The sequence below is a fragment of the Budorcas taxicolor genome, chromosome 3 (genome assembly GCF_023091745.1).
Source record: "Budorcas taxicolor isolate Tak-1 chromosome 3, Takin1.1, whole genome shotgun sequence".
Lineage (NCBI taxonomy): Eukaryota > Metazoa > Chordata > Mammalia > Artiodactyla > Bovidae > Budorcas > Budorcas taxicolor.
Window position 1 is genome coordinate 102,128,241 of NC_068912.1, and position 13,103 is coordinate 102,141,343.

Sequence of the window (13,103 nt, forward strand, 5' to 3'; positions counted from 1 at the left end):
CTGAACTGAACTGAACTGTCTCTCTTGAACTTGAATCTATTAATCTGGCCTCACTGCTATTTGAAGCAGAGATAACTAATTTGCCCAAGGGCTTCCCTTGTGGCTCAGATAGTAAAGTATCTGCCTGCAATGAGGGAGACCCATGTTTGATCCCTGAGTTGTGAAGATCCCCTAGAGAAGGGAACTGCAACCCACTCCAGTAGTCTTGCCTGGAGAATCCCATGGACAGAGGAGCCTGGCAGGCTACAGTCTATGGGGTCGCAAAGAGACGAACACACTGAGTCACACACACACACACACACACACACACACACACACACACAGAGTTAGGGAATGGCAAAGGCAGGATTAAAACTTAGACTTACTCGAGAGCCCACAGTGTCTTACCCATCCATTATCCTGTCTTGTGTTGAAACCAAGATAACATTGGGGGATGTGAAGGATAGATTTATTTCTTCTCCAATCATCCTTTTACCTCCTTTATCTTCCTCAGTTCAGTCCAGTCCCTCAGTTGTGTCTGACTCTTTACAACCCTATGAATCGCAGCACGCCAGGCCTCCCTGTCCATCACCAACTCCCGGAGTTCACTCAAACTCATGTCCATTGAGTCGGTGATGCCATCCAGCCATCTCATCTTCTGCCATCCTCTTCCCTCCTGCCCCCCAATCCCTCCCTGCTGATGGGTCTTTTCCAATGAGTCAACTCTTCACATGAGGTGGCCAAAGTATTGGAGTTTCAGCTTTAACATCAGTCCTTCCAATGAGCACCCAGGGCTGATCTTCAGAATGGACTGGTTGGATCTCCTTGCAGTCCAAGGGACTCTCAAGAGTCTTCTCCAACACCACAGTTCAAAACCATCAATTCTTTAGTGCTCAGCCTTCTTCACAGTCCAACTCTCACATCCATACATGACCACAGGAAAAACCATAGACTTGACTAGACGGATTTTATTGGCAAAGTAATGTCTCTGCTTTTGAATATGCTGTCTGGGTTGGTAATAACTTTCCTTCTAAGGAGTAAGCATCTTTTAATTTCATGGCTGCAATCACCATCTGCAGTGATTTTGGAGCCCCCAAAAATAAAGTCTGACACTGTTTCCACTGTTTCCCCATCTATTTCCCATGAAGTGATGGGACCAGATGCCATGATCTTCGTTTTCTGAATGTGGAGCTTTAAGCCAACTTGTTCACTCTCCTCTTTCACATTCATCAAGAGGCTCTTTAGTTCCTCTTCACTTTCTGCCATAAGGGTGGTATCATCTGCATATCTGAGGTTATTGATATTTCTTCTGGCAATCTTGATTCCAGCTTGTGCTTCATCCAGCCCAGTGTTTCTTATGATGTACTCTGCATAGAAGTTAAATAAGCAGGGTGAGTTTACAGCCTTGACGTACTCCTTTTCCTGTTTGGAACCAGTCTGTTGTTCCATGTCCAGTTCTAACTGTTGCTTCCTGACCTGCATATAGATTTCTCAAGAGGCAGGTCACCTGGTCTGGTATTCCCATCTCTTTCAGAATTTTCCACAGTTTATTGTGATCCACACAGTCAAAGGCTTTGGCATAGTCAATAAAGCAGGAACAGATGTTTTTCTGGAACTCTCTTGCTTTTTCCATGATCCAGCAGATGTTAGCAATTTGATCCCTGGTTCCTCTGCCTTTTCTAAATCCAGCTTGAACATCTGGAAGTTCACATATTGTTGAAGCCTGGCTTGGAGAATTTTGAGCATTACTTTACTAGCATGTGAGATGAGTGCAATTGTGTGGTAGTTTGAGCATTCTTTGGTGTTGCCTTTCTTTGGGATTGGAATGAAAACTGACCTTTTCCAGTCCTGTGGCCACTGCTGAGTTTTCTTAATTTGCTGGCATAATGAGTGCAGCACTTTCACAGCATCATCTTTCAGGATTTGAAATAGCTCCACTGGAATTTCATCACCTCCACTAGCTTTGTTCGTAGTGATACTTTCTAAGGCCCACTTGACTTCACATTCCAGGATGTCTAGCTCTAGGTAAGTGATCACACCATTGTGATCATCTGGGTCATGAAGATCTTTTTTGTACAGTTCTTCCGTGTGTTCTTGCCACCTCTTCTTAATATCTTCTGCTTCTGTTAGGTGCATACAATTTCTGTCCTTTATCAAGCCCAATTTGCATGAAATGTTCCCTTGGTATCTCTAATTTTCTTGAAGAGATCTCTAGTCTTTCCCATTCTGTTGTTTTCCTCTATTTCTTTGCATTGATGGCTGAAGAAGGCTTTCTTATCTCTTCTTGCTATTCTTTGGAACTCTGCATTCAGATGCTTATATCATTCCTTTTCTCCTTTACTTTTCACTTCTCTTCTTTTCACAGCTATTTGTAAGGCCTCCCCAGACAGCCATTTTGCTTTTTTGCATTTCTTTTCCATGGGGATGGTCTTGATCCCTGTCTCCTGTACAATGTCACAAACCTCCGTCCATAGTTCATCAGGCACTCTATCTTTCAGATCTAGGCCCTTAAATCTATTTCTCACTTCCACTGTATAATCATAAGGGATTTGATTTAGATCATACCTGAATGATCTAGCAGTTTTCCCTACTTTCTTCAATTTAAGTCTGAGATGGCAATAAGGAGTTCATGATCTGAGCCACAGTCAGCTCCCAGTCTTGTTTTTGCTGTCTGTATAGAGATTCTCCATGTCTGGCTGCAAAGAATATAATCAATCTGATTTCAGTGTTGACCATTTCGGTGATGTCCATGTGTAGAGTCTTCTCTTGTGTTGTTGGAAGAGGGTGTTTGCTATGACCAGTTTGTTCTCTTGCCAAAACTCTATTAGTCTTTGCCCTGCTTCATTCCATATTCCAAGGCCAAATTTGCCTGTTACTCCAGGTGTTTCTTGACTTCCTACTTTTGCATTCCAGTCCCCTATAATGAAAAGGACATCTTTTTTGGGTGTTAGTTCTAAAAGGTCTTGTAGGTCTTCATAGAACCATTCAACTTCAGCTTCTTCGGCATTACTGGTTGGGGCATAGGCTTGGATTACCATGATATTGAATGGTTTGCCATCCAAAAGAACAGATATCATTCTGTCATTTTTGAAATTGCATCCAAGTACTGCATTTCAGACTCTTTTGTTGACCGTGATGGCTACTACATTTCTTCTAAGGGATTCCTGCCCACAGTGGTAGATATATAATGGTCATCTGAGTTAAATTCACCCATTCCAGTCCATTTTAGTTCACTGATTCCTAGAATGTTGACGTTCACTCTTGCCATCTCCCATTTGACCACTTCCAATTTGCTTTGATTCATGGACCTGACATTCCAGGTTCCTATACAATATTGTTCTTTAGAGCATCGGACCTTGCCTCTATCACCAGCCCCATCCACAACTGGGTATTGTTTTTGCTTTGGCTCCATCCCTTCATTCTTTATGGAGTTATTTCTCCAGTGATCTCCAGTAGGGTGTTGGGCACCTACCTACCTGGGGAGTTCTTCTTTCAGTATCTTATCATGTTGTCTTTTGATACTGTTCATGGGGTTCTCAAGGCAAGAATACTTTGGCCTAGTATAGTCACCTTCAGATACTTGTCCTCACAGCATGCTGTATATTTCCTACATCCCTCCTCTACGAGGTTGTGACCTCCAAGGGGTGGAAGCCTATTTTTCCCACCACTGCAGTATACATAGCGCACTCTTGCCCACTCTGGTTCCTACCTGCTCCCGTTCCTCAGTGAATGTGATGGGTCACCAACAGATTTCTTGCACACCAACAGCAACCTGTCCTGCTGACCTTACCAGCAGGGATGCCAAGAGACCAGCTCTGGCCCACTAAGTCTGGGATGCTCCACTCCATGGAAGGGACTCAGTGCTCAGGTAGAAACCAAAGGGACTTCGGATACCTAAGACTCATGTCCCTGGGGCCAGAAATTGGTCACAGCAGATTGCCCTCTGCCCCAATTTTAAAAAATCAGATCCATTACCCTGGCTCACAATTGGGGTGAAAGCCACCAGGATGCCAGGCCCAGGTATAAGGGAGTCACTTAGGAAACAGACCAAGGTGTCCTGCAGGACAGGGTCAGGGTGGAAGGGAGAGAGGCAGGCACAAGCAAGGCCACGAGAATGCCCCCAGATGCCCAGAAGTCTGAGTCCACAGAGGTTTGACTCTTCTCCTTGGCAGCATGGAGCACTTTCAGAACTTTCGTCCATGATCTTTCTGCCCTCCAGCAAGGCACTGTCATTCTCTGAGTCCTTACTGTCCAGCACAGAGCATGATCAAAGGCAGACATCCAGGAAATGGGAGACCCAACTAGCCCCCATAAACCCTTTAGGTCTGAGTCAGGCACCTCTTTGAGAAGTCTTTCTTCCTTGACTCATCCTTTCGTTTTCTCTGAGCCCCTCACTATGAGTTGTTCCTCACAGCTGTGGTGCTGTCTGTATTGTGGGTTCTTTCAAGAACATGTGCTGAATGAAAGGAAGCTTGCAGGTTGACTTTCCTCAGAGCAGATTACCAGATCCAGCTTCCCTCTGCTTGGAATTCTCTCCTTTCATCCAATGGGTTTCTTTCAACACTAAGGGGTTACTAGATGTTATATACCCTTCCTTACTGAGCTCCAAAGTCACCTCTTCCAGAAAGTCTTTGATCTTCCCCCTTCAGGTATTCCTCCTCTCCATGGCCATTGCACCAAGGTGGACCTCTCAGCCTCTAGACCAAGATGGTCTCTGGGCCACAGGAACCAGACCTGACTCATTTCACTGCGGCCATCTCCTGGCAGTGCTGGGCCTAGGAGACACCTGCAGAAGATATCACCTCTAAGGTAAGCGATCCACCTCTGAAGTGGGCAGCTCCTGATTGGGATCCCAGCTCTGCTACTTGAGGACTTAGGCCAGTTCCTATTAGTTTGCTGGTCAGTAAAACAGTAAGGCTGAGGTCCAGAAATGCGGTTCTGAACTAACTGTGGTTGAGCTGCCAGGGGAGTCATTATGCCCTTAACCCCAGGGGAGGGACAGGGCAGAACAGGCCCTGTGATAGCTGATTTAGGAGTCCAGGTACCTGGGCTTGGTGGGGAGCAGAGGGGAAATTACAGTGGGGTTCATCCTTCTCTGTCCCAGTCTAATGTCCTCCACCCACAAGTCACCTAGAAAACAGAGCGTGGAACATGAACTAAGTATCAGTGTTTTATTTGGGTGACAAAAACCCAGGGCATTGAGGATGAGAAAAGGGGCACAAGGTAAGGAAGAATGGGAGGCGACAGCACAGTCTGCTCCGTGACAAGCCTGGAAGAGGCGCAGAAGCTGTGCGCACTGGCTGCCGGTGAGGCCTCCCCATGGGAGAAATGGCCTCCCCATGGGAGAAATCCTGCACCAGTTCAGGCAAGGGAGGGAAGAAGAGGCAATTTATCTGCCTGGATTTCTCCCAGCTCCCAACAGTCAAACACTATGCCTGGAGCATTAACTCTTCCACACTCCTGGGTTGCTAGTGGCTACTTGAGATATCAGATCCCATGTCCTGTGGGGAGCATTTCATCCAAGTCTGGAAATGATGGAAGGAGACAAACTGGATATGTGGCTAGTGAGTGCCAGAGAGCATTTGATATTGTACATAAGACGTGTTCACAACAGTCCAATACTGTTTTTCTCACTTATCAGAAGAGGAAACCTGGCACAATGGTCAAAAACCTTTCCCAAGGTCACATGGCTAGTAAGTGGTAAATTCAGGATTTGAACATAGTCTGGCTCTGGAAACTGTCAAAGACCAAAATAAGGAACTTGGATTTTGGGTAGCAGGCAAAGGAGAGTCGCTAAAGGGTTTCAAGCTGGGAGTGACATAAGATAAAGAGCTTTTGAATAAAGCTCCAATTCTTTACTTTGCTCCATCTTCCCATGTGGCTGAACTTGGCACAAGTAGGTGGCCCCAGAGATGTGAGGGCATCCAGCAGTTTCTGAGGAGCCCTGACTGGGTCCAGAGCTCATATGGGCTTCACCATTGCCTCATAATCTTAGTGTCTTCATCAAAGCCTACACCCACCAAAGAGACTAGCTGGTCAGAGGCACGCATGATCTGGGTGGAGAAGCCAAAATGAGGGGATGAGCAGATTGACCTAAAGACCAGGAGTAGGAGGAAGACCAGCCACACATCCACTGTCTGCCGGTGGGTCTGGAGACCTTGGAGTCCTCATATGAGTCCTTTGGTGTTGCCTGAGATGGTCAGATCTCATGAACTGTCGGCCGCACTGGTCACATTTATGTGGTCGATGTTTGGTGTGTATCCGAGTATGTCTTCCAAGTTCGTCAGAACGGAAGAAGGACCAAGTACAGGCTTCCCAGGTGCATTTATAGGGCCGTTCACCTGGGGAATGACAAGGGAGAGAAGGGATTTAGAGGAACAGGCTAGCAGGTCGGAGGAAAGGGGTCTGACTTGATGAAGCAGAGCTGTCTATGCTGAGGGATCAGAAGGAAAAATGTAGGAAGGCAGTGAGGAGATAGCGTAACGAGCAGTCTCCATCATCTCAGCACAGGCGTGCCAGACTGTGGGAAAGCAGGTCAGTGGGGCCAACAGAGCTTGATCCCAAGCTTTAAGGATGACAGGCTAATTCCAAACCATTACAAACCAGGGGTACCCCACAAATCTAAAACCCAGAGATTTCTCCACCCACCCTACATGTCTGATACTTCATTTACCTGTGTGTTTGCGCTGGTGACTCACGAGGTGGGAGCGCTTAGTGTAAGCTTTTTCACAGTTCTCATAGTCGCAGCGGTAAGGCCTTGAAACTGGGGATCTCTGCCTAGGTGCCTTTTCCTGGGTCCTGGAGTACTGCTGCTCTGCTCTTTGTGGAGCAGGTATGGGCTGCCTAGGTAGGAAGGGGTCTTCTTGGGAGACTGGCTGGTTCACAAAAGAGCCCTGGGATTTAAAAGCCAGCAATACTGGAGATCCACCTGGGGACATCCCAAAGTTGTGGGGCGCTCTAGGAGGCAACATCTGAGCCACAGGAGGGAGCAGTGCTTGGGCCTCAGTGGAAGGCACGGTTGGATTTAATAATGCTTTAGGTGGTAAAGGGTCTCTGTTAGAAGCTACTGTTGGGAGGCCAGGATAAGACATTGTTCGCATTCTGATGTGGGACATCATTGGGATTCCACTGGGAGGTGAGGCTGGTGGCCCATTAAGGGGCATCCTTAGATTCCCAAAGGTCATGGCCATCCCTGGAATATTGGGCTCTCCTAGGGGCATCATCTGGGGTTCCTCGAAAATCATCATTCCTGGCTGTGAAGGAGACATTCCTTGAGTGAAAGTCATCTGGGAAGGGGTGAAAGTCAGTTGGGGGCAGTAGCTCACATGGTGGTCAGGCAGTGCCATACTGAACTGTGGCCCCATTTCACTGGCATTCTGCCTGGGTGCCTCAGCAGAAGCCAAGGGGATCCTCTGCAGCTCTGTGCACTGAGGGATGTGTTGAATGCCTAATGGACTATGGTTCCAAGAGGTGTGCATTCCACTGCTTCCGGGAGATGAAGACATGTTCAAGATGGACATTGACTTCTCAGCATCCTTGGAGAAAGAAAGTCAGGGGAGATTCATCATAGCTTAAACCACACTTCCACGTGTCCCCATTTCTAGACCTCCCCTTAATCCAAGCCCTCATCATCTCTTGTCTGAATTATCACACCTTCAGGCCATTCTCCAGTTTGGGTTTCCTAAAATGCAAGTCTGAGGGACTTCCCCAGTAGTCCGGTAGTTGACTCCTTGCTTCCACTGCACGGAGCTTGGGTTCGATCCGTGTTCAGAAAACTAAGATCCCACATGCCACACAGTGTGGCAAATAAATAAATAAAATGCCAGTCTGGCTGACAGAAGCATGGCGGAAGCCCAGAAGGGACCCATGCCACTCTACCTGCTTAGCATGCTTTCAGTTTTATTTCATATAAAGTATAAAGGGCAAATAAAATATTCCACAATCTGTACTTTCAGCTATGACTCTTGAGAAAACTCTCAAATTCCAGATAATGTTTAAGTGTGAGGGTGTAAGATCATCCCAAACTAGCAGAACAGGTTCAGAAAACCATAAAGGTAAGAAGAATGGAAGGTTCAGACAGGTCTCGGCTTTGGCAAAACTTAGAAACCATTCACAAACATTTACCTACAGAAGAGGCTCTCAGGAATTCCCTGATGGTCCAGTGGTTATGAATCCACCTGCCAGTGCAGGGGACACAGGTTGGATCGCCGGTCCAGGAAGATCCCATATGCTGCTGAGCAAGTAAGCCTGTGCACCACAACTACTGAACCCTCTCTCCTAAAGTCCATGCTCCAGCAGAAGTCATTGCAATGAGGAGCCCACTCACCACAACTAGAGAAAGACTGTGGGCTGCAACAAAGACCCACCACAACCAAAACTAAATTTAAAAACTTTAGAGATCCTAATTTAGGGGGGGAAAAAAAGGCTCTCATCTGAGTTGGAATGCAGTGGTTAAGTCTGAGATCAAGCATTGGAGGAAGTAAAGAAAAGGGGATGACTTTTAAGAGCCCTTTTTGAAAGGGTCGGGGATTGTCTTGCAAGTCAAGGGTAGTATTCCTTGACTGACTGATATTAAGTGAAAAGAGAAGAGATTGGTGGTAGAATTTCTTGAAACAGGACACCATCCAAGAATCATATTTTTTAAAGTTGTCAATTACTGTTGCAATAGAGAGAGCTCTTGAGCTGAGAGACTGGGAACACAACCCCAGTATCTCTCCAGAAAAGACCAATCCATTCAAATATGAAAACCAAAACATGAGCAAAATACAGTATCCATGGAAGATACTAAAACACCAAAACAGAAATTGAAGATTGTAATTTCTCAAAAGAGAGAGAAAATTCACCAGAAAAGTGTTGTTGAAGATCAAGGAAAAATGAACAACATTTAAACACAAGTTAAAAAAAAAAAGGAAAACAAAACTTAAAGCAATTGCAGCTTTTACCAATTACAGGAACACCACAGGGTAGACAGAGGAATTCGAAGAAGTTATGTCCACACAATAGACTATGAGTAATAATAGAGGGGAAGGAGGCAAAGAGACAATGATAAGGGAAACCAAAGGGGCTGCCATGGTGCTAACAGTGTTTCAAAGGTCTTATTCTGTAATAATCTGTTAAACTGTGCACTTACATTCACACTTTTGTTTGAGTGCTATTTATCACAATAAAAAGGTTTTAACATAATACTGTGAGAAATCTGGATTTTCAGCATAAGTGAAATTATAAAAATCAGAAACAAAAATAATGATATATTGATATAGGAAATATTTTATACAAGCACAAATTCCTCATGCTCAGATTTTTGCCTTCAATTCCATTCCTTACTAAAAGGAAGAGTCGGGAGAATTTCCTGACTCCAAGTCTGGAGCAAGGAATGAATAAATGAACCTGGTGCTTCTTATTGTGCCAGAAAATATGGGAACTTCCCAAGATAATTCAGTTCAGTTCAGTCTCTCAGTCGTGTCCTACTCTTTGCGACCCCATGAATCGCAGCACGCCAGGCCTCCCTGTCCATCACCATCTCCCGGAGTTCACTCAGACTCACGTCCATTGAGTCCGTGATACCATCCAGCCATCTCATCCTGGGTCGTCCCCTTCTCCTCCTGCCCCCAATCCCTCCCAGCGTCAGAGTTGTTTCCAATGAGTCAACTCTTCGCATGAGGTGGCCAAAGTACTGGAGCTTTAGCTTTAGCATCATTCCTTCTAAAGAAATCCCAGGGTTGATCTCCTTCAGAATGGACTGGTTGGATCTCCTTGCAGTCCAAGGGACTCTCAAGTCTTCTCCAACACCACACTTCAAACGCGTAAAATGGACACAGCTGAAGTTGACACCAGGGAAGATAGTAGAGTAGGAAGCACCAGAAATTCACGTCTCTGACTGTAGAATTTGCCTGATATAATTACTTTGGAACAATGGAGTCTATTAAATGCTTGTGACTTCAAGGGAAGGTGTGAAAGGTAGGCTGCAGTTAATTTCAGTCAGTTTCAGTTCTTAGGTAGTTAGTGGCTATCCCCAAACATCCTGGGTCCCATACAAGGAAGCTGTGCACACATTTCTGGAGCAGCCTGCCTCAACTTGTGGGAACCAGAGTGGGCAATGAAAACTTTGTGCTCCAAATAATGGGTATTCTGTGTTCTAATCACTAACTGCTGCTTCTGATCATGAGGTGCAGAAAGAGATGGGAAGCCATTGTTCCAGCTCCCACTGCAATCGTCACAAACCTCCTCCTCCAAATGACAGCGCCCACAGGGGACTTGAAAGGACCGGCACCTATTTCTCTCTCTCTCTCTCTCTGGCCATGTTGCATGGCTTGTGGGATCTTAGTTCCCAGTCCAGATATGGAAACTGTGCCCCTTGCCGTGGAAGCACAGAGTCTTAGCCAGTGGACAGCCAGGGAAGTCCCTGGCATCTGTGTTTTTCTCCCTTTATTTTTCCCTTTTTCACCTTTTGTGAACTAGTATAGTTAAAAGCTTCCCAGATGGTTCAGTGGGTAAAGAATCTGCCTGCAGTGCAGGAGACACAGGAGAAGAGGGTTCAATCCCTGGATCAGGAAGATACCCTAGAGGAGGAAATGGCAACCTGCTCCAGTATTCTTGCCTGGAGAATCCCACGACAGAGGAGCCTGGTCTACTACAGTCCTTGGAGTCGAAAAAAGTCAGACACAACTGAAGCAACTGAGCGCGCGCACGCGCGCACGTGCACACACACACACACACACACACACACACTCACATACTCCAGAGCAACCACATATATGGAAAATTTAGAAAGTCACCACACATACCTAAGAAAAGATCCAGACTCATAAAATATCTGGGAAACCTTAAGCTTACCTCTCAGGCTGATGCTGTCACAGAGACAACATACATCAATTTAAATTAACTATAAACAAAATCAGTAAACCCCGAGGAAGAGGAAGAATTTTATTTCCAGAGTTCCTACATCATAAGATTCAAATGTCCTGTTTTCAACAACAAAAAAATCATGAGTCATAAAACGACAGGGATGTTACGACCCATTCAAAGGGGGGAAAAAATAAACATAAATGTCTAAGAAAGACGAGATGATGAACTTCCTACACGAAGAATTTTTTTTTATTTTTTATTTATTTATTTTTTTAATTTTAAAATCTTTAATTCTTACATGTGTTCCCAAACATGAACCCCCCTCCCACCTCCCTCCTCTGCACAAAGAATTTAAAACAACTATCTGTCTTAAAGATGCTCAAAGAGCTAAAAGAAGATGTTGACAAAGTCACAAAACTGATGTTTGAACAAAATGGTAATTTTGATAAACACAGAAAACCTAAAAATAAACTAAAAAGAAATTCTGGAGCTTAAAAATATAATAACTAAAATAAAACTGACTAGAGGGATTCAAAAGCAGATTTGAGTAGGCAGAAGAATCAGCTAATTTGAAGACAGGACAATTGAAATTGTCAAATTGAGGAACAAGAAGAAAAACAGATTGAAGAAAACTGAAATGAACACCGAAAGGACCTGTGGGACAATATCAAGCAGATCAACATATGCATTGTGGGAATCCTAGAAGAGAGAGAGAAAGGAGCAGAGAGACTGCTTGAAAAAATAATGGGTGAAAACATCTCAAATGTGATGAAAGGCATGCATATGGCCCTCCAAAGAGCTCAGTGAACTTCAAGTAGGATAAAATCAATCAAGGAAATCCTCACTGAGACACATTATAATCAAACTGTCTAAAGACAAAGAGAATCTTGAGAGCAGTAAGAAAGTAACACATCACATATCAGGGATCACAGATAAGACTATTAACAGATTTCTCATTAGAAAACTTGGATGCCAAAAGACAGTGGGTTGATATATTCAAAATGCTGAAAAAACTGTCTAACCAAAAATCTTATAACTGGCAAAACTGTCCTTCAAATATGAAGGAGATATTGAGTTATTCCCAGATAAATGCTGGAAGAGTTTATTACCATTAGAGCATCTTTTGTTCTAATGAGGTGACTCTTGGTGGCCTTCTGGATAGGGGCCGGTCACCAGAAAGACCAAGCCATCACTAGAAGCTTGGACTTTTGGGCCGTATCCCTCATTTTCCAGAGACAAGAGAGGGCCTAGAAAGTGAATTAATAATTGATGATGTCTACATGATCAAGTCTCCATAAAAATCCCCAAAGTACAGAGCTCTGGGAGCTTTTGGGTTGTTGAACATATGGAGGTGCTCAGAGGGTGGTGTACCTAAGAGAGGGAATGGAAGCTCTGTGCCCCTTTCCCGTACTTCACCCTCTATGTAGCTCTTGACCTGGCTGTTCAATTGTATTCTTTAAGATATCATTTTGTAATAAATCCGCAATAGTAAATAAACTTTTCCTGGGTTCTGTGAGCTGCTCTAGAAAATTATCAGATCTCAGGAGGAGCTCATAGAAACGGGTCCCAATTTACAGACAGTTGGTCCGAAGCCAAGGTGACAACCTGGACTTGTGAATCTGTTGGTGTCTGAATCCGGGGCCAAGGACTTCCCTGGCTGTCCCTTGGCTAAGATTCAATGCTCCCAAAGCAGATGGCCTGGGCTCCATCCCCGGTGAGGAAACTAGATGTCACATGCCTCAAGAGTTCCCAGGCCACAACTCAGGTCCCACATGCTGCGACTAGAGGATCTCGTATGCCTCAGCTAAAAATCCTGCATGCCACAACTAAGACCCAGTGCAGCCAAATAAATAAAAATAACAGGGTTTCCCTGGTGGCCCAGTGGTAAAAAAATCCGGCTGCCAATGCAGGAGACGTGGGATCTATCTGTGGGCTGAGAAGATCCCACATGCCATGGCGTAACTCAGCCTGTACACCACAGCTACTGAGCCTGTGTCCTAGAGTCCAGGAGCTGCAACTGCTGAGCCCATGTGTCACAACTACTGAAGCCTGAGCTCCACAGAGCCTGTACTCCACAACAAGAGAGTCCACTGCAATGAGAAGCCTTCAAACTGCAACTAGAGAAAAATCCACACAGCAACAAAGACCCAGCACAGCCAAAAATAAATAACATAAATAAAATTATTTTTTAAATTTAAAAATAAATATTAAAGAAAAGAGGAAATAAAGGGTAGGGGACTGTCTGTGGGATTAAGCCCTTAACCTGCAGGACTGGGCAC

General features: G+C 44.9%; 1 protein-coding gene across 1 annotated transcript; it reads right to left on the reverse strand.

Moving 5' to 3' along the window:
- Positions 1-6,072: 6,072 nt before the first annotated feature.
- KLF17 (KLF transcription factor 17) lies at positions 6,073-7,520 on the reverse strand (the record flags this gene model as incomplete). Its single annotated transcript, XM_052638077.1, has 2 exons — positions 6,073-6,320; positions 6,653-7,520. Coding segments are annotated over 2 exons (1,116 nt in total), but the record flags the coding sequence as incomplete, so codon positions are not given.
- Between the last annotated feature and the right edge of the window lie 5,583 nt (positions 7,521-13,103).